This window comes from Cryptomeria japonica, chromosome 9, assembly GCF_030272615.1.
Source record: "Cryptomeria japonica chromosome 9, Sugi_1.0, whole genome shotgun sequence".
Classification (NCBI taxonomy): domain Eukaryota; kingdom Viridiplantae; phylum Streptophyta; class Pinopsida; order Cupressales; family Cupressaceae; genus Cryptomeria; species Cryptomeria japonica.
Genome location: NC_081413.1, coordinates 613,361,405 through 613,384,554, shown reverse-complemented (window position 1 = coordinate 613,384,554; position 23,150 = coordinate 613,361,405). Strand labels below are relative to the sequence as shown.

The window sequence follows — 23,150 nt, the reverse complement described above, 5'->3', positions numbered from 1 at the left end:
AATCATGGCACAAGTGTTGTCACATCATCGTTGTCTTTGGAGCTAGTTCAATATCAGTTTCCTTTTGTAACTGGTTTGTCACCTTCTATTTTGATTAGGCTTGTACCTGATCGGATTGTGGCATTACACGAGTAGATTTCAGAGACATATTCATACATTTGGATTCTTCTTCATACCAATTCCTATCCGGAATTGGAACCATTCTTGCATTTGTACATGGTTTATCGTTTCTCCCCAAGGGGAGAAATGTTGTTTGCTGGCATTGGACTATGTTCCGTCTTCAAACACTCACCATTTTTGCAGGATATTACACATTGTGGGGGGCTATTTTGTCTCTTTCTTTCCCTCTTATGGGGGGATCATTGATTCTATACTCATGATGGATGTAGTACTTGGGGGTATCATTGAGTCCTCCATATGTCATCCTTGTTTGATTCTTTTCTCCTTTTCTTTGTTTGTCAGAAATTGCATTCTACATGGGTACCTAGCATCATTTACATACTAAACCACTCCCTTAGTTGCACTTAAGGGGAGGTGTTGGTGTGAATAAGGTGTTTTACCCAACTAGTTCATTAGTGTGTTCTATTCACATACTTAAGTTTACCTAGGTCCTAGAGAATCTGACTAGAAGGTGTTAGTTGTCATAAGATCTTAACTTTTGACATTTACTTTTAGTTACCTAGGTCATTTAATAATTGACACTTTAGTTGTCGCATAACATAGGATTGAGACGTGTCATAATTTTGTCTAACTTATGTCTCAATCTGTCTTTATAAGCAAGGCATCTTATTGTATGTTTCATATTCAATCAATCATTTGAGCATCCATAATTGAGCAAGATATTCTTGCCATTCTTTCTCTTGTGGAAGATATTTTGGTCTAGCAGCAGCTCCTGGGGTGTTGGGAGTTCACCATTAACTTCTACAAGGATCAAAGCTCACATTACCAAACCCATTGCATAGAGGCTGACTGAGAATAATATTAGAATGTTATTATAATTTAAGGAACTTCAGGATAAGAAATAGGTCAACGTTATGAAATGAGTGTGAGCATTCCTCTTCAACTGTAATGTGCTTATCTTGCAAAGTTGTTTGGCTGATAACATAAATGCATTCTACAAATTATCATCAACCTTTTGTTCGAACACACAACCTTTGACCTTATAGTTTCTACTTGTCTCTTTACATTCCTCTACCCCATATTTGCAATGTACAAGCTTATCAGCATCAGAAGATTAATTTGAATTGCTTCCATACTTGTAACATGGACATTTAGTGGAGTCACTTATTATTATTTTGGCCTGGTTTGTTTTATTTGTCTTGCAATTTTATCGACATTGAGTCTATTTTACTGGTTATTGGTGTTTGGAGTCATAGTACTATATAGCATATAGTTTTTTCTGGTAGTTATTTTTATGATATTGCTCTTTTCTTAAAAACTTGCTTTTTTGTGTTTCTAACTTTCTTGTGTATATTTCCTTGGTGGATCTCTTGATTTTGCATAAAAATGCTCATTGTCTATTTTCTCTGGCTAAGAGTGTGGCTTGCTCCCCCATTAGAGTGTCCTGTTCATTAAGGGGGAATGTCCTAGTTATTCCTAGGGTTCTTAGGATTAGGTTGTTTGCATGTAGGAACTAAGTCTGAAGAAACCATAAGTTGATCCTGAGGTAATCTTCTTGTTGTCTATACTTGCAGATTAATCATTGCCAATGGAGATTGATCTGTGAACAGGGTGGCTATGCCACACCCTACCCCTTAGCAACATATTACTTTGATGTGAAGGCCTCAATCAAGCAACAATATGCACCTAATTTTTTTAATAATTTAATCAACCTAAGCATGTATTAATCATATACAAAGTGATTAAACATTAACAAAAAATAAAACACTTTCAAACATGTTTAAATCGAGACTAACATTTGAACCTGGAGAAAACCCTCTTTGGGTCAAAAATCCCAGTCTAGAAGCAAAATACTTCCCATTCCACTATGCGAAAAGAAAGTTCAACCTCATCTCAACAAGCTCCACAGTGCATTAAAGAGCTCACAAACACCTCAACAAGCACTCCCCTGCCATTCAGGTTTGCACAGATATGCTATGTCTTACCAAACATAGCTCTAAACTATCTATACAAGTTTTTAACCTCTTCTAGGTGTGGAGAAAGTATCTAAGACATCCCCTCAGCTTCCCACAGGTCAAAATACATGATCAAATGCCAAAACCAAAGGATCACCAACTTTGGAGTGCCAAAAGTCACTCTTTGGGCATTTTTTAATCAAACATGGCAATTTTGTCATTTATGTCATTGCTGTTATGCTTTGGATGCTTGTAGGATGTTTATATTGTCACATAGGATGACTATAGAACCTTAATTAGCTTCCAAAATAGCCCAGCCATCATTTATGTGGGTTACAAACTGTACAACTTATGCTGAAAACTGTCTCAATCCTATTAGAATAATATTAAATGATTATTAGAAGTAATACTTACTTTTGTAATATGATCACCTTAGTGACTTGAAGTGACTTCATTTGTTTGTTATATTTAGTGTTTAAGGTGAATCATGTACTTCTGTAATAAAATCATCTTAGTGACTTAAATAAATGAGTTTACTGTTTGTTTGTTATATTTAGTGTTTAGGGTGATTCATGTCATGTTTATCCTTTTGCTAGGTCACTCGGTTTTATCCTCTAAACTCTATATAATAAGATGAACCTCATTGTAATCGGTATCCTAATATCTAATAGAGTCATAATATTTTGTATTCTATTTGTTTTTACAACATGGTATTAGAGCAGGGAATTATGTGAAAAAGAGTTTTTATCAGTGTGCTGCTGCAGATGCAAGGGATTGAAGATCAAATCATGTAGGTATTTCTGGAAAATCATGTCCACATCTTTCAGAAATTTGCAGTCCCCAATCTGCTAAAAATCATGACAGATTTATTAAGTAAAATTTCAGTGATTTAAAGTTTTGGGTGATTTTGTTATTGAAAAAGCAGAGGTTTTTTTATGAGTTAAATGGTACCAAGTGTTTCTGGTGGATTTTGGGGAATTTTTCTTGAGAAAATTCACAGGGATTGAAGTTGTAAATTGCGACTAGAAGGGTAGAGTCATTTAGGTATAAATCATGACAAAATCTGTAAAAAAAATTGTGCCGATCTGCAAAATTGCAGGTGTTCATATGCAAATCACGTCTCCCAAAAAGGAATCACAGTTTGGTGGCTAGGGCAGATGTTTATGTTATAGCATTCATGGTTTTAAAAATATTTTTTTAAAGGGCTTTAATCCAGTTTTGGATAGTTCGTGGCTAGGTTTTCCAAACCAATGCTTAGGGTTTTCCCATCCACAATGACTAGAGTTTTACAAACTATGGCTAGGGTTTTGGAGATCACAATAATTAGGGTTTTAAAAATTGGGAGCTGTTTGTGAGCTGTTTTTTCAAGGCAGCTAGGGTTTGAAATTTTGTAGGATTGTATCGTAAGATGAAGAAATCAATGGCATGAATTTGCATTCTAGAGATTGTTTTGGATATGATAGCCTGTGTATTAGACATTGTAACTCAAACAAAGCATAACAAGGCTAATGAAGTTAGACTGAATGAAAGAAGTAGATGCATACATCCAAGGAGTTCTACTTTTGCAATGAGGGTAGTAGCATCATTGACCAATAATTGCATTTGGTGTCCTTTTCACTAGAGCTGCTTTAAATAACCAACACAATGAAGATGACATTGAAGAAGAGTATGGGTACAAATGTAAAGATAAGCTATTTTCCCATCATGCAGCTAGTGTTGGTAATGTTGAGGAATTGACAAATGTCCTTTTACTTGATACAGGACAGCCATGTACTTTGCCTATGGGTATCATAAAGTGAAATGTGTTGAGGGACTTCTTGAAGCTAATGGTGACACTATTTGTCACCATGTTGAAGATCCTCTAGATGCATTTCCAGTTGAGCCTAGAAAGATTACTATGCCAAGATGATTGACAAATTGCACATGTTTTAAGAAGTTTAGCACTTAGAAGAGAGGCAGGAAGGTTGTTGGAAATATGGGTTTGTGTGGTTGTCATTGATGTCAAACTTGATTGTCCAGATGGATTGTGGTTTGGATGTATCTTGTATTCGTGTTGCAGTTGGTGGAAATCTTTTGGTGTTGGTTGTAGAAATATGCAGGAAAGAGTTTTTAATGTCTCATTGACAGCTTGGTTTGGTTTTCTAGTTTGTGGTTTGCAGAAGTCAGTTGTTACTACTTTTTGATAGGTAGAGTGTCTGTCAGACTGGTCCGGAATGTTAGTTTTAGGATCAGACCGTAGCAAATTAGATAGCAATGACAGAAAACAAGTCAATGTGCACAATAAACACCAATATACCCTGGGAAAACCTCCCTCTTGGAGGTGAAAAACCCAGCAACAAATCTCAGATCTTTATTAGGCAATAACCAAATGTATCTTTACAATGAGCTTCAATACTTGAAGCTATCAGCAAACTATGCACAGTAACCTAGGGCAGACTGCAATGATGAACTTATCTGAAATACAGGTGTTGCTGTCACAAGGATGAAGTTCTCTGATCTAGAATGATGTGCACAGCCTTCAAGTATAGTTCGGTGACCTTCCAAATGAAGACTGCTGTCAGAAAGAACAGTTGCAGAGAGGTTCACTGCCCTTGGATGGAGTTCGCTGACCTTCCAAAGGTGCTCACTATGCTTCCAAAGGTGTTCGCTGTGCTTCTACTAATGTTCGCTGTCTTCTACATATGATTCGCTGATCACAGAGATACTTTGCTGTAGGATACCAAAATAGGAATGTAGTTGCTGAAATGTTTGCTGTCTTCTAAATATGATTCGCTGATCACAGAGATACTTTGCTGTAGGATACCGAAATAGGAATGTAGTTGCTGAATGTGTGTGATTGCAATGAGGTTGACATTACATATATATGTGACACTAGCCTTCCAATTTGCCTTAGGTCGGCTAGGTAAATTAATTATAATGCAAAACATAAGGTTGGCGCCAAACTCAAATAGCCCCACACGTTACACAAGATAGGACATGGCTAAACAAAACGTGCAAGGTGTGCTAGGTCGGAGAGGTCGGCCCTAGAAGGGCTCCGACCTAGCTACATACATCAACACGGAAAGTCTTCAGTGGTCTTTGGATATGTTGAAGCTTTTGTTGTGGTTCAGTGGATGTGACTATATGGTTCTGACAGTATTCTCTATATGATTTTCTTGTGGTGTTTGTGTTTCACAAGTGAGTTATGTTGATTTGAGTGATATATTCAGTTATGTTGTGGTTCAATGTGTCCGATTAATCTTATTTGGATCATGTTTTTGATCCAGATATGCTTTGGATGACAAGTTGGAATATTGTTTTGGGTCTCACCTTGGTGTGTGGAGATCCGCATGGAGTATTTGCATCGGAAGATATCTTTTTGGCCAATTGTTTGACATGCTTTAATGCCTATCTACATGTTTCGTTTGGTGCTGACCTTGGAGGATGTATTAGCGTGTGCAGATCATTGGATCCATCTTGGAACGATGTTTTATTATGTATTTGGGTCCCCTCTTTCTCCTAGAGTGGACCGCCTTGAGTATTTTTAGTCGAGGTGGTTTATTTTTTGCAATAATGTTCATTCTATTTTGGCTGACCTTGAATTAGGTTTTTGATGCTCTATTTCATATTTAAGGAGTGCGGATGGATGAGTTGAGTAGTGGAATGAGTAGAATGAGTGGAATGTGTGTGAATTGATGAGAAGTGTATGCAAATGATATGCAAGCAGATTTGAGCTTGTGAAAAGCTTTGAAGGTGATATATTCAGGAAGACAGTGTGCAAAGATAGAGACAATGTTCATAGATATTTGCCATGATATTGGTAGCTTGATTTTGTTGTTCAAGGACAATTTCATGTTCAGGAGATCCTTTTCATATTAGTTCTACTATTTCTGCTATTGCTGAATGATAGTGAGTCTTCTAGCTGCAGTTTTGTATCTTGCCTTAAAGCAGTGAGCCTCAGCTGAGCAAGTCCTTATTTTGTATCTTGCCTAAGGTTGTGCACCTTAGTTATGCAAGTCCATCAGGTGCTTTTGCCCCTTGGCAGTGAGCCTAAAACTTTGTAATCATTATTATTCATATTGTGAGTTAGATTTTCACCGTGGTTTTTCCTAGTTTGGGTTTTCCACGTAAAATTTGGTGTTCATGTGTTGATGGTTAGTAAGTTTTTCAGTAGTGTTTTGCATGGTTGAATGTTTACTATAATTAATCTATTTTGAAGTTCCGGACTGATCCACCCTCCCCTCTTAGTCTTGCCTTAGGTTCAACAAAGGCAGTACAGGTAAAGTTCATAATGGATGGTTTGCCCACTTAGCTTGGGAGTTTGTGGATCTTGGGAGCATCCCCTTATGATTGTCATGAGACAACTTGATGAAGCTCTGTGAGTGTAGCTTGGAATGGATTGTTGTCTAATGGTTCAAAGGATCAATGATTTGGGAGTATAGGGAGGTGGCAATGTGGGAATTCAGCTCAGGAACTACACCTTTTCGACGGTTAGAGGCAGTTTGATGGAATTCTACCTAGTTTATGGTCTGCTTTCAAAATATAGTTTTTGAATAATGGTGAATTCATGGTTCGGGCGTTTTTAGTTTGATATGCTCTATGTTAGTTTGTTATGTTTAATTTTAGTAAGCCTTAAGAGGGGGAATTGGAATAATATTAAATGGTTATTAGAAGATAAGGCTTACTTTTGTAATAAAGTCACCTTAGTGACTTAAGTGAGTTTGCTATTTTTAATTTGCTATTTTTTGTGTTTAGAGTGACTAATGTCATGTTTATCCTTTTGCATGTTTATTTGGTTTTACCCTCTAAACTCTATGTAAGGAGATGATCCTCATTGTAATCGGTATCCTCATATCTAATAAATAATAATATTTTGTGTTCTATTGGTTTTTACAACATTTTCAGCAACAATATTTCTGGAGCCATAATTTTCACATTGAGGCATCAAAATGTGATGCCATTTGTTTTGAAATTGCATTGTTCTCCAAGGGGAACATGAACATGAAAGAATATTCAGCTTCCAACTCCATTTGATTGCTGTTTTTGGCCCTGCAACAGAGCTGCACTTATGACATGGCCGCACTGGTCCAGATGTCAAAAACAGACCCATTTTTTTGATCAGAGATTGCTTTTAAAAAGGACACTACCTCTAGGCCTTGTATTATAGTGCATTTATTTCAATGACGTGCTTTTTTCTAAACTAAGTTGCCAGTCTGTGTATGGCTATTTTCTGTTTTTCTCACTTGAGAAAATCAGTATGGCTTTGGTACATTCACAGAAAAAAATATGTAAAATGTTAAATTATACAAAATAGCCATAATTTGCACCAAATATACAAAAGTAAACATAAAACACAACTAATAAAGTAATAATTTTATGCTTAAAGTTAAAGATTTTATCAAAACTATTGATGTTTATTGCATATGTTCAAAATAGAATGCTTGACAACTCTGAGCCATCTTGTGAAATTTGTGAAGCAAGAAAAGGATTCCATTTCCAAAGACTATCCATGTGAGGTTTGAACTATGGAATTCTAAACCCTGAAAATGTTTTCACCTGAATGATGGGCAATGACAAGTAGGATATGTTGATTCAAAATGTTTGTGTGCAGTTTCTCTCCTGGAGGTCAACTAAGTATAAAAAACGGTCATCATCCTCTGGCAGAAAAAACTATCCTGGCTAACAACTACCCCTCAAAAGAAATCCATGTATCGTGTGTCTCATGAATAAGCTCTTTGAAAATTAAATCAGTTAATGGTATGGAACTGCTCAGTATAGAATATGTGGAACAGAAATCCAATCTTTTTAGGCATGCCTCCAACAAACCAACCAGATGCAAACTACAAACCGGCTTGAGCATGCTAAGTGATGAACAATCCCCAATCACTCCAAGTTGGCAAAATGTGAAAAAAGGAAAAACTATCCTGGCTAACAACTACCCCTCAAAAGAAATCCATGTATTGTGTGTCTCATGAATAAGCTCTTTGAAAATTAAAACAGTTAATGGTATGGAACTGCTCAGTATAGAATATGTGGAACAGAAATCCAATCTTTTTAGGCATGCATCCAACAATAAATCAGATGCAAACTACAAACCTGCTTGAGCATGCTAAGTGATGAACAATCCCCAATCACTCCAAGTTGGCAAAATGTGAAAAAAGAAGTCAACATAAACCTTCCAAGCGAAAAACATCTAGGTGATCAAGCCTTGCAATAAGCAGGTTTTAGGAAAAATCCAACCAAATCTGTGAAATGACAGATCAAATTTTCTGGTTTTTCATTGACAAGTTTTTTTGTAGAGGTCACAGGTACCTGGGTATGGCCAGGATCCTGCAGGTCTTGCTGAGGTTTATCTCAGATGAACCCAGGCAGGACCTGCAGATGGCAGTGAATTCACATTAAATTCAAATGTGTACCACACTGAACAGGGACCACCACTGCTTACAGAAGAACCTGGTATCAGAGCTTTTAAAATCTCAGTAATCTCACATTTTATTGACATGTGATTGACAATTGGTTTTTCCTTTTAGGACGGTATACCGTCCAAATTCTATTCTTGAAAGCTTGATGTGATTATTATTGTTAACGAAAGCAATTTAGATATACTAAAAATGTCATGGACCAATTTACAAAATTTTGAGGAACTTGGATTGTTCCTATGACAACATTGAGCATCGAAAACATGTCTATCTGTGTGGTTGTAAGAGAAATAGAAACTTTTTAAAAATAGAATAGAATTAATTTTCCTTGCTTTGTGCTTAAATTGACAAATAAGGAAACATTGTTTGTTGCAAGTGGAATTGGAAAGCAATTTTTTTTGTTCAACTGTCACTTCTATGTTTTGTATTATTTGGACATAAATTTGAGTGGAACAGACATTTTTTTTATATTTCTTGTATAGTTGTCTTGGCGTTTATTCTTGATACTTCTATTTAATATTAGAGGTGACAATGATTTAATTTTTCATATGAAGAAGCAAAAATGTTATTTCAAATGATTTTTAATGTTAGAAAGCCATTTTATTATGTTTTATTTCATATATTTTTATTCAGTTATAATTTAATTGTTGGTTTGTCTTCTTGCTGCAGTGCATTGGATGGGCTTGTAAATCTCTGGCAACTTCAAGGCAAAGGGTATGCGATTTGTTATATGTTTCTTTTACGCTTCGAGAAGCACACTTCACTGACATATATGGTTCACCCTTGTATAATGGGTTTTTTGCTTCAATTTATTCATGTCTTGCCTTTTGTTGTTTAAGTAAGTCAAATAATTGTGTTTTGATATTTCAGTTGCTTTTTGACAGATTGCATGCATCCTTGCTTAGTACAACTGATTGCCAATCTCCTGTACAAAGAAGATGGCCAGAAGACATGACCTGGCATCCATATGGAGATAGCTTGTTCTTGGCATACACTGCAGATGGTGGAGACAACCAAGTATCGATTATAAATCTGAATGTTTCTAAGGTAAATCAGAAGCTCAACCTAATGAAAAGAATTCTCCGCAAAACTGATTTCTGCTTGGGGTAATATATAACATATTTAGCTTCTAAGTCATTTATGTTGTCTGCAAGGCAGAGTTGTCTGATATGTTCCCTTGCATGCTAAGATGCATTTATAAACATATTGGATACTGAATCAGAATATGATATGCCTGGATACAGAATGGATACTGTATCTAGATGCATCCATATATGAGCCCATATTTAGGCAATAGCCGACATTTCAGGATACGTTACCACAACATTTAGAGACATATCCAGCTCAGGGTTCAATTTTTTTTTTTCAAAATCTACCAAGAAAACTTATTATAAAAAACTGTACCTCACAGAATACACTTAAATCACTAAAATGCAAATATAAAGTAAAATGTTATATGAAATAAATACAGAAACCATTGTAAAAATAAAAATAAATACTTGAATTATAGACATTATGTTTATCAGTTTTGATCTGTAAATAATAAAATATGTAAATATAGAAACCGTATCTGTTTGCATGCAACTCTGCTTCAAATTGAAAAAAAATGCTGTCCCTATAGTATTTAATGCTGTCACCTTGTGTTTCCTTGATTTCTTTCCAGTGCAATATTCTCTTTATAATTTTATTGCTTGAGAGTTTGTTGGAAGTTTGACCTAAGAAGTAGCTGATCCTATTATTCCAGTTTTGCATTATTCAATATAGATTTGGTATGCTTGATTTGTATGACATCCTTGCGTTTCCTCCTTTAGAAGAAAGCATTTTGTTCACTCTCATGTAGTCACATGCGTAAAGTGAGAATTCACCAGGGCTGTTCTTTGTTTTTTTGGCCATTTATTTTTGCTGTCTGTATCATCTGTTTAACTTTACAATTTGTTGGAAGTTTCCTTGATTTCTTTCCATTGCAATATCAAATTGTACTTCTTGATTTCTTTCTAGTGCAATATTCTCTTTTATAATTTCATTTCTTAAGAATTTGTTAGAAGTTTGACCTAAGAAGGAGCTGATCCTATCATTCCAGTTCTGCATTATTTTATATAGATTTTGGTATGCTTAATTTGTATGCCATGCTTCTATTTCCTCCTTAAGTAGGAAGTATTTTGTTCACTCTCATGTTATCACATGTGTAAAGTGAGAATGCACGAGGGCTGTTCTTTTGTTTTTGGCCATTTATTTCTGCTGTCTGTATCATCTGTTTAACTTTAGATTATTAAATATAATGACCTACTGAAATGTCTTCTCTGATGTTGGATATGCAGAAAAAGGTAACCTTCTTGGAAGAGAAGCCCCACATAAAAGGTATTGTGAATAGTATATCATTTATGCCCTGGGAAGATTTGTGCTTTGCTACTGGGGGCAGTGATCATGCTGTGATTATGTGGACTGAGAAGGAGGGTGGAGGTGGTTGGAAACCAAAAACATTGCACAGAAACCAACACTCTTCAGCTGTTATGGGAGTAGCAGGGCTGCAGCAAAAACAAATTGTATTGTCAGCAGGTGCAGACAAAAGGATTGTTGGATTTGATGTGCGGGTTGCAAGAGCAGATTTCAAGCACCAGTTGGAAAGTAAAGCTATGGGAGTTCTGCCAAATCCTGCTGATTTCAACCTTTTTATGGTGCAGACAGGGTAAGTAGGTCAGATTGATTTCTTAGCTTCTCTTCCTTCTTTCTAAAATGTTGTAGAATCTTAATAAATTATAAAACAATTAATTGCTCAATTTTTTTTTTGATCGGTAAGATCCAACTGAGATTGTGAAATTGTATTAATATTCAAAAGAGAGGTACAATAGGTGCGATAGACCACCGAGCAAGAGCTCCAGGTTGGTCTATCAGTCAAAATGCGAAAAAATCTTGATGTATATTATAAATAATTGTTAATACAAAATGTTTTGCACAATTAAGAGACACAAAAAAACTCAGAGGCCTCAAACCCGTTCTGCCAGTCCTCATTCCCATAACCATTCTGTACCACGCCATCGTTTCATCCCCGGTCGCTTCATCTCCAATCGCCTTGCTCAAAATTGTTGAATTTAGTCTTTTAAATTAATACAATACTCAGAAAATAGAAATTTATATTAATTTCCAGATTAATGTTGATTGCTGTTAGTGTTAGGATTTTCCAGAATTAAGCAAAAGGAGAGAAATGAACAGAACAAAATCACAACACACAAGTACCCTGGGAAAACCTCCTGGGAGGAAAAACCCAGCAAGAAAGATCCTCAGATCTGATTATGTATTAAGCATAAGTTCTGATTACAACACTTATCTCTGATTGCTGTCCAAACAGCAAGTTGCCAAGGTGATGTAGAATGATGCCCTGGCTGTAGATGACCAAGACACCAATCAGCAGAAGATAACTTCAACAGGCTGAAGCAGCATATAACTAAATGTTCTTGCAGTTCACCAAGGAGCAGGTTTGCCCAGTGTAGGAGGGCAGATCACATTTAGGAGCAGAGCAGATTGCATTTGCTGATATGTGTGAGATATGAATACCTTTACTTCATCTTGAAGCACACACATATATATCTTCCTCTTGATGGTAAACCTCTAAGTCGGCTAGTATAATTATATTTTATTTATTAATTATTTCCTTAACACGTTTCATGAAAGGCACATCAAGTGACGTGAGATATAGGGTCTGCCCTATTTGGAGGGTGGCGTGTGAGAAGGGGCCCAGCCCTAAAGAGCGGATTCCAATGTTGCCATAGGCAATTGGAATCCGCTCTTCACCCTAATTAAAAACTAACACTCCCTCTTAATTAGGGAGAAGAGAATATAATCAGAATATCGCTATCTTCCATCTTGCACACAAGCAAGGAATGGATTACATAATCAAAACATAGTAGACTTCCATCTTGCACACAAGCATAGAATGGAATTACATAATCAAAGGTCTTCCATCTTGCACACAAGCAAAGATTGGAATTACATAACAAAAGATCTTTTCATCTTGCACACAAGCAAAGACTGAAGCCACCTTACATTGCCCGCAGAGGGTGGTGAGGATCTTTTCTACCATCTTACATTGCCCGCAGAGGATGGTAACAATTACTCTTCTCCCTGAGAAGAATACCATCTTACATTGCTCGCAGAGGGTGGTTTATGCAACACAATGCATCACTGGGGATGAGACTCCCTCTCAACCAAGGTCTCATTTTTTGAAATCCCAAGCCTGTCTGTGAAGTACACAAACTTCACCTTGGATAGAGGCTTGGTGAGGATATCTGCAATCTGATCATCAGTGCTGACATACTTCAGCTGAATAGTATCTCTTTGCACCATATCTCGAATGAAGTGATAATGAGTTTCCACATGTTTTGACCTGTCATGAAACACTGGATTGACAAACATCTTGATACAACTTTGATTATCACAATGTATAACTGTAGGTACCCAAGGTTGTCCAAACAACCTAGCAAGAAGCTTATGAAGTCACACTGCTTCTCTAGAAACAACACTTGCTGCAATATACTTAGCTTCAGCAATACTTAGTGCAACAGAGGATTGTTTTCTGCAAGCCCAAGAGATCACTGCGGATCCTAAACTAAAACAAATGCCAGAAGTGCTTTTCCTGTCTTTGACACTTCCAACCCAATCTGCATCTGAATAACCTTCCAAGGTTATTGAAGTGTTAAGTGGATACTTCAGCCCATAACCAACTGTGCCTCGCAAGTATCTTAGGATGTGCTTGGCTGCAACAAGATGAACATGTTTGGGCATGCTCATGCTCTGGCTGAGAGCATTCACTGCATAGCATATGTCTGGTCTAGTGTTAACTAGATACATCAATGATCCAATCAACTGCCTGTACTTCGATGGATCTGCAAAATCAGAGTTAGCTGCAGAAACACTCAACTTCTTTAAGTTAGATTCCATAGGAGTAGACATAGGTTTACAATCCATCATTCTAAATCTTTTCAAAATATCAATAGTATATTTTCCTTGACTTGGAAAAATTTCATTAGATCTTTGCCAAACTTTTAGACCTAGAAAGTAATACATTAGACCTAAGTCCTTCATTTCAAATTCTGAAGCTAATTCTTTCTTACATCTAATGATAAGCTCATCTTTCCCAGTAAGAAATAAATCATCCACGTATAGAACTAGAATTAGCATTTCATCATTAGATACCTTAAAGTAAATTTTAGAGTCAACATCATTTTTACAAAACCCTAAACTTACAAATACTTATCAATTCTTTCATACCAAGCACGAGGGGCCTGCTTGAGGCCATATAGAGCTTTCTTCAATCTGCAAACATGAGTTTCTCTATCCTAAATCTCATAACCCTTAGGTTGTTCAATATGGACTTCTTCCTCAATGACACCATTAAGGAAGGCAGTCTTAACATCCATTTGATGTAGCTTCCAACTTCTAGCTGCAACAATAGCTATTATAGTTCTAATAGAGGTATATCTAGCAACGGGAGCAAATGTTTCTTCATAGTCTATGCCTTCCTTTTGAGAAAAACCACGAGCTACAAATCTAGCTTTATATTTTTCAATACTACCATCAACATTATGTTTAATTTTAAATAACCATTTAGAGGAAACAACAGATTTACCTTTGGGTCTAGGCATAATGTCCCAAACATCATTCTTGATGATTGACTGATACTCTTCATCCATAGCGAGCTTCCAGGCATGATGGTTCAAGGCTTCTTCAACATTGCATGGCTCAAACTCAATGAGATCGATCATGCAACATAGTTGGAGAATACTTGAGGTCTCTTGGTTTCTCTGAAAGTGCCACTGGGAGCTGCAAATCTTTCAGCTTCTTGAATGGTGTTTCTTACCCAAAGTGGCCTCTTTTTGCTAACAACAATGTCACTAGGTATATCCGTGGGATTCATAGGTTCAAGAGGATCATCCTGCTCTTCTTGTGGTGAAGACACGACAGACTCCCTCTGAATCTCAGGGTTAGTTTCAACATTCATATCTTGATTGTCATTAACTTCATCAATAACAAGAGAACCTTTTGATTTCTTAAAGGCAATATCTTCTTCAAAAGTAACATCCCTCCTTACCTCAACATACCTTTGACATGGAATGTAGATCCTGGAGGCTTTGGAGGATTCATTGTATCCAACTAGCATTCCTTTTTTTCCGGAGGGCTCTAACTTAGTTCGTTTTTCTTTAGGCACATGAACATATACATGACTTCCAAAAATTCTCAAGTGGCTGATGTCAGGTTTGAATCCTGAGAAGGCTTCTTCAGGCGTCATATTCTTTAGTTTACGGTGGGGACATCTATTCTGAATGTAGACTGCTGTTCTAGAAGCCTCAGCCCAAAGAAAAGTTTGTAAGTCTTGATCATAGATCATTGCCTTTGTAGCCTCAACAATAGTCCTATTCTTTCTTTCAGCAACTGCATTTTGTTGAGGATTGTAGGGAACACAAAACTCCCTCTTAATTCCTAACTCAATACAAAAATCATGAAATCTGCCAGAGGTATACTCACCTCCATTGTTAGACCTTAAGCATTTAATTCTTTTACCAGAGATGTTTTCAACCAATGCCTTAAACGCTTTAAATTTACTCAAGACTTCATCAGATTCTTTAGACTTCAAGAAATAGATCCAAGTTTTCCTTGAGAAATCATCTATGAAAATTACATAATAGAGAAATCCACTAGGAGAAGCTATAGACATAGGGCCACATAAATCAGAATGAACAAGTTCTAGTTTTTCTTTAGTTCTACTTTCACTTTTACAAAAAGGACTTTTAACATTTTTACCCATAGCGCAACCTTTACATGAATCATCATGAAATTTACCGAGTTTAGGCATACCTTTAACTATCTTTCCAAGAGAGGGAAGAACTTGAAAGTGTAAGTGTCCAAGTCTTCTATGCCATAGCTCACAGGATTCAGGAGCCTCATTAATGAGGGCTTGAATAGGGTTAGTGGAGAGTTTATACAAACTGTCATATCTATTTCCAATAACATGAGCAGATTTGAAACTAGATTTCTTAGGCCAAGCAAGTACTTTACCTTCAAAAAATGCTACTTGATAACCTTTATCTTCTAGAGCAGAAATAGAAATTAAGTTTCTTTTAATTCTAGGAACAAATAAAATATCGCTAAGGTGAAGTGAAATACCAGAATCTAAATTTAAAGAAGTAGTGCCAGAACTTCTTACCGAATATCGAGCATCGCCACCAATTACTACATGTAGACTGGTATCCTTATCTACTAAGTCTGAAAGGTGATCACGGTAGCCTGTAATGTGTTTGGAAGCACCACTATCAATTAGCCATGTGTTACTCTCTGTGGGTATGCTGCTTGACAGGGCAAAGATGAATAAGAAGTCATCATTTTGTTTTGAGACTTCATTTAGGTTGGCTTCTCTTTGCGAGGGATCATTTTGATATTCTTTAGCATAGTGACCAAATTTGTCACATCTGAAACATTGAACACGAAAGATATCTCTTGGCTTCTTCCAAGAATGCTGAGAACTAGGTGGTCTGAAATCTCTATTCCTCTTGGGATTATACTTCTTCCAATTACCACCTTTCTTGCATTGGGCTGCAAGCATGTGTTGATCATCCACTTGAGGACTTTTGAGTTGCCCCTTTGTGATAAGACGCGACTCTTCTTGAATGCAATCATTTATAAGATGATCAAGGGTAGGCAATTCAGTTCTTCCACTTATGGTTTGAATAAAGGACTCCCATGAGTGTGGTAAACTATTTAGAGCAATCATAACAAGATCCTTGTCTTCCATGTTATGTCTAATTGTACCTAGCTGATTCTTTAGTTTTGAAATCCTCATGAAATACGACATAACATAATCTTCTTTTGACATCTTGATATTAAGTAATTGCTACCTTAAGGTAATTGCCCTACTGAGATTCTTAATTTCATAAGTACCTTGTAGATGACTGAATATTTTTCTTGCAGTAGTGAATGAGGCGATGGAGGTGACTAGGTGATCTTTAACTGAATCAATAAGGAGTTTTCTGGCCTTGACAACATTCCTTTTGAATTTCTTTAGCTCAGCTGCGTGTGTAGGTTCAATTAGCTCTTTCTCTTCTATGAAGAGAAGATCTTCTTCCTCTAGGGCAACCATGATGCGAACCTTCCATGCAGCAAAGTTGAGATTTCCATCAAGCCTATCTTCAACTTTCAGCCCCATTGACCTGACCTGGGAATGAGACAACAATCTGGAAATAAAAGAGTACTAAATTCTGAAATCTGAAAGTTGATCTAGCCTATAGCTCTGATGCCATGTTGAATTTAGTCTTTTAAATTAATACAATACTCAGAAAATAGAAATTTATATTAATTTCCAGATTAATGTTGATTGCTGTTAGTGTTAGGATTTTCCAGAATTAAAGCAAAAGTAGAGAAATGAACAGAACAAAATCACAACACACAAGTACCCTGGGAAAACCTCCTAGGAGGAAAAACCCAGCAAGAAAGATCCTCAGATGTGATTATGTATTAAGCATAAGTTCTGATTACAACACTTATCTCTGATTGCTGTCCAAACAACAAGTTGCCAAGGTGATGTAGAATGATGCCCTAGCTGTAGATGACCAAGACACCGATCAGCAGAAGATAACTTCAACAGGCTGAAGCAGCATATAACTAAATGTTCTTGCAGTTCACCAAGGAGCATATTCGCCAAGTGTAGGAGGGCAGATCACATTAAGGAGCAGAGCAGATCGCATTTGCTGATATGTGTGAGATATGAATACCTTTACTTCATCTTGAAGCACACACACATATATCTTCCTCTTGATGGTAAACCTCTAAGTCGGCTAGCATAATTATATTTTATTTATTAATTATTTCCTTAACACGTTTCATGAAAGGCACATCAAGTGATGTGAGATATAGGGTCTGCCCTATTTGGAGGGTGGCGTGTGAGAAGGGGCCCAACCCTATTGGAGGATGGCATGTGAGAAAGGGCCCAGCCCTAAAGGGCGGATTCCAATGTTGCCTTAGGCAATTGGAATCCGCTCTTCACCCTAATTAAAAACTAACAAAAATTGCACTCATTTGCCAATTCTGCCATGTTTGTTCCCGACCCAAAATGCCAAAAGATTTAAAAACTTGGAGGCACCACATCGCTCATCCCCATAGGACTCCTCCATTAGCACTACCTCGGAGAAGTTCTCCATCCATGGTTCCGCATCACCCTCTACCACTCACATTGTAGGTAGTCTTTGCCGATTTCAGCCCAATGCCACTGCCTTGCTAGGCTTCTCTCATTCAAGTGAAGAAGAAAGGGCTGCCTGATGGCCTCTACATTGGACTTAAACAATTTTGGGATATCGTTTGGCCATGGGATGCCCACACCAAGTTCTGCCACGACAACAATGTCTATGTCGTCGTGTAGAAAGTCTTGTTTGAAGACTAGTCGCAACAAGAGCAAGGCTTGCACCTTGGACTCCCCCAAATCTAGTAGGGAGGCCAGAAATCTTGATGATATATCTGCGTTCACTCGATCTATTCACCGAGGTGATGAACTCCCTACCCAGCACCATGTGAATAGCTTCCATTGTCAACACTCCCGGAGTGTTGCACACCGCCTGTAGTTGTTTGTCAGTGATAAAACCTATGAATGCCACCTGTTGCTTTTCTGCCCTGAGCTTGATGGGAGTCTCCATTGCAATTGTTATCCCTTTTAGCCCCACCTTGCAATTTTATAGATGGTGGCCACAAAAAAGGAAGCCTCTTAAATGTTGCTTACGAAAGGGCCTTAAATGTTTCGTCTGGTCACTATATTCTTCCACCACATCTTGAGAAATGAGAATGTGTGTTTTAAGTGGATCTCCCATATCCAACCTTGATATGGCTATTCAATCGTGCTGGTTTTTTTCCCCAAGCAATATAATTCTTTTTGTTCTGGGAAGGGATGTCACATCAATGTCCTATGTCACCATCGAGTGTGAGTTTGACAGTCATCATACGTCATTATATACCAATTGTACCCATGTCCAATCCTTCAACCGCCAAGTTGGCCAAGGAGTTGTTTCGAGTTGCCCTCCCTATATAAACGGTTTATTGTGTACAAATCAAAACCACCAAGTGGTTCCAAGATCCTACCCACATAGGCACCCAATCTCTAGTACATTGTGGACCTTGCTCTTTCTGTATTAACCACTAGAGATGAATCACCTTCAATTTCCAATTTGCGGATGTCTAGATCTTTGCAGAATAATAGATTCTCTATCAAGGATTTTAGTTTTGCTACATTATTTGTACCTTCTTCCAGTGGTATGGCAAGCCTCCAACTATGTTTCCTTCCAATAGGTGTATGATACATCTTGCTCCCAAGGGATCGGGATTCCCACAGGATTCATCATCAAAATTGAGTTTAAACCACCCAAATTGCAGCAGTTACCACCTTACATTAGCTCTAGCAGATTCGGCTTGGGGGCCACCCAACCCAATAAAGGTTGGGTATCTAAGCCTTGGCCAGTTGAACCTCATCCTCCCATCCCATGAGGTAAATTTTGCATTCTTAGAGGGCTACATATTAGCTCCGTTATTGATAATCTCAACTGCTGCTGCCTCCACCTTGTTGAGGAAGGATAGCAAAGGCATCTCTTTGTTCTAGAAGATCTTCCTATTGTGCTCATTCCATATATCCCATATCAAGAGTGATGGGTGTACTATCCAAAGGCTGCCGAGTGCTCCCATTCCTTGTACTAGATACCAGCCTTTGAATAAGCTCTTTATATCATTGGGAAGGGCTGTTATCCAACCTAACTTGGCACACATCCATCTCCAACATGCTTGCGAAAATGGACAGCCAAGAAGTAAATGATTGACTGTCTCCTTGTCTTGCCTACACAGAACACACCACTATGGGCCTGCAAATCCCATCGTCTTGAATTTCTTAGCTATTAATATCTTCTATTGGATTGCTGCCCATGCAAACACCCTGGCATTTGGGAGACACAACTTGTTCCAACACAATTTTGTGGGGATTTCTGACCTCGTCTCAGCCCTTGCCATTACACTATATCCAACATTGGCATTAAATTGCCCATTTCTGGCCTCTGTCCATATCAATCTGTCTTGCTCTTTTCTAAAGGTTAATCTCCTTTCAAAAATGCTGCCCATGAGCCTATTGATTTCATCTAACAAGAGACCAAGGGAGTGGAAGTCTTTCCATTTCCACCCAATTGATGGGTCATTGTTTACAATTGTTACAGTCTTTCATATAACAGCCCCAGTGTTGCTTCGGGAAGACCTTGGTATATTCTGCATCCACCAAGGTATCAAACTGTGGATATCCCCCCCCACGAGTCTTCCCAAAATCGAGCTAGCTCCCCATTGTGAACATCCCATGATAGATTATTAGTTATTAATGGTCTGCAATTTCCACACATGAGAGCCTTTGGGTGGATTCATGGCTTTGAAGATATTAATGGGATTTTCGCCATCTAGATACTTTACTTTGAGTATCGTTACCCATTTCAGCCCAGCCTTCTTATGCATCCTCTAAATCAACTTTGCTCCTAGGACTTGGTTTTGCCAGACCCGATTCCTCAGCCTAACCCCCACGTGCTCCTTAGGTCTTGTTGGTGTACGTTTTATCATATACCGAACATTAGAATAAAATATCCAAGGACACTCTATCCTCTCCCGAACAAAATCACTACGTGTGCCAAGATTGCAAAGAAAGACCACACAGCGGCCCCAAGGTCTATATGTGCGAACGGGCGACTTAATGTTGGATAGCTTCCTTGGTTATGTATGCTGAAATACAAGGGGGACTTACATTCAACTGATATTGATCATAAGTTAGGACTTAGACGGATATAACAATAAGTACTCTTTTTTTTCTTTTTTTGGATTTTCAGATTTTGGACTTATAAAAAAAAAGATAAAAAGGATGAAGGTTTAGAAGTTCTAAGCTACTCCTATGAACTCAAGAGACGGTAAAGACTAGGTGAAACTAATAACAACACTCTGTTTTGCCACACTAGGACAACTACGCAAAGCGGGTGCAATCTTCTAAGGGTGTGCTCAAGATTTTCATACTTGTGAATAATACCATCAATCAAACAATATTTACTCAAAGTAGAAGTTAAAGCATCCGCATCATAAGCTTAGGCTAACTTTACACATTGAACGAAAATCATCCATCCAAAGAAAGTTTGAGCGAGTGTTTCACTAATCTAAACTATCAAATCCTTCATTCATCTAACAACTTTGAAAGCAAAAGTTATCTAAGCAAATCTAGCCTATTCTATTGTTGAAGAAAGTATGGAACCATGTAATGTCCAGATTAATTTAAATTTAATTAATTAGCAGCTGGACATACTTTATTTTATAAAGTGACTTTATAATAATGTCAATGACACTTTATAAAGTAAAGTCACTTTTGAGGGGAAAAGTAAATTAAAAGAGAAATAAAATAAAGTATTACTTTCGAAAAGGAAAACTATTATAAAAGGAGAAAAAAGTGCAATGAGGATTCATTCTTGACTTGTTATTTTGAAAGAAACTTTTCGTTGAGAGCTTGAGAGCTTAATTTGCAAGTTCGATAAACCCCAGGACGGAAACCCTGGAGGTTTTGGCTATTTGGACGAAAACCTAGATCAACCCACTTGGTGAATTCATCTCAGGATTCATAGTTGCACATCATTGACCAGTTTTCATGGAGATTCAATGATCTATCTTGCAGATTTTCAGAGGGTTTGTTATTTTAATGTATGGAGGCATTTCGAGTACGTGTTACTTGATGGCATTAGGCATCTTTTGATTTGTAACAGCAGCATGTTTTTGTAAACAGTAATACTTTTCTATATTAAAGAATACCATTGGCTTATTTAGATTCTCCGTATTACATTGATTGATTTCCTTGAAAATCTATATTGTTGATCTTGCATGTTCAATTTATATGTTTGCATGTCACAATATTATATTATGATGAAATAAAATATGAGCAAAAACGAAAACCCATATCAGATTTGAAGCAATATCGGAGTCTAGGATATTTCAGTGGTATTAGAGCTGGTGATCTTGCCAGTCGTTAAGGTTTCAGTAGCGCATGTCCGATTTTGCAGTTGCATGTGTGTTGGATGTTATTGCATGGCAATTTGGTGAATACCTAGATGATTGCATGTCAGTTTAGGAGCAGTTTATGAAGAGGTTTACCATTGCATGTTAGTTTAGGAGCAGTTTATGAAGAGGTTTACCATTGCATGTTATTTCCAAGCAATCCTAGTTAGTGGATTTGCATTGCATGTCAATTTGGTGGATACCCAAATGGTTGCATGTTACTTTTGATTAGTTTGGAGGATACCTAGATGGTTGCAAGTTACTTTTGATTAGTTTGGAGGATACCCAGATGGTTGCATGTCAAAATTTATGTTTGCATGTTGCTTCTAATCAGTTGCATGTCAGAATTTATAGTTGCATGTTGCTTCTAATCACTTGCATGTCAGTTTGAAATCAGTTGTTTCAGCCACATACAACAAGTTTATAAAGGTCACAACAGTCGGTAGAATTATAGATGGAAGATTGCCACCTACTTTCCTTTCAAAATCAGTGTCAGATACATCAGGTGTAAAAAAGGTTACAACAATGGATAAAGGCATTACAAGTTCATCAAGTAAGGATAGAAGGGATAGTATATGTCTACAAAGAAATGATTGGCATATGGACGAGCTTATGAATGGTATGAACGACTTCTTTGAAGCATTTCAAAAATATCAATCGGATATGTTATTATTGTTAGTGAAATTGTTTTTGGAAGAAGCTAAAAAGATGGAGAAGAGGCATAACTACGATGAACACATTGAAGTCACTAAAGATGAGCATATAGATCATTCCAATGCTGAAAATTCATTTGAAGAAGAGCAACATGAGACTTGTGGCAGCTATGGTAATGTTGTTGAAAGGGAGGCAGTTAATTTTGATTTGGTTATGCATAATAACAGCGGTACATTAATTTTTCATGAACCGGTACTTGAACATGCATCTACAAATGTGGATGTGACTAATAAGGATGACAAAATAGTAGCCATGGGTACAAATTCAGATTTAAGCAATTTTGAAAGAGACATTGTTTATACATATGAAGGTTTTGTGGATCAAAGACTTCTAGCACAACATGATTTGAATGATCAATCTATGGTTGAGGAAAAATATGTGGAAGAGTGTGGAAAAGAACATTATTTCAGATTGGAAAGACCTAATCCATCACGAAGAACTCAAGGAATCCACCTATGTTTCAGCATCACACCATCATGACTCTTGGGTGGGACATAGCGCTTCAAAAGAGGAATTTTGTGAAGAAGAGGTCAAGGAGGTAGCTGATTTTGAGAGGCATGACTTTGAATGCAAATCAGAAAAACAATTGTCTAAGGCAGCCACACCTATGGGGCAACTTTCACATGAAGATGCAAATTTCAGTCATGAGATAGGTGCTACAACTTTTGGATCAATCAACAATGATGTGCATAAGAAGGAGCTCGCAGATTTAAGCTACTTGCAAGGTATGACCGCCCTTAGTAATTTTGATACTCCTTGTTTTGTACACATGATTACATTGGAGGAATACTTGTCAAGATTAGATGAGGCATATTGTCTTAGAGAGCTGATTATAAAGACTAAGAGATTTCCTAACAAGAAGTTCCTACAATTTGATAAT

The 23,150-nt window shown here is 37.2% G+C and overlaps 1 protein-coding gene across 2 annotated transcripts in view; it reads left to right on the top strand.

Moving 5' to 3' along the window:
• The window catches only part of LOC131042833 (uncharacterized), a 53,492-nt gene that overhangs the window by 17,578 nt on the left and 12,764 nt on the right, over window positions 1–23,150 (top strand). The window contains exons 4-6 of one of the 2 annotated variants that reach the window (XM_057976152.2): window positions 9,143–9,187; window positions 9,358–9,520; window positions 10,792–11,159. In XM_057976152.2, coding sequence (XP_057832135.1) covers window positions 9,143–9,187; window positions 9,358–9,520; window positions 10,792–11,159 — 576 coding nt within the window. Of the gene's footprint in view, window positions 1–9,142; window positions 9,188–9,357; window positions 9,521–10,791; window positions 11,168–23,150 lie in introns of both variants that reach the window. The other variant, XM_057976153.2, reaches the window with a different exon arrangement.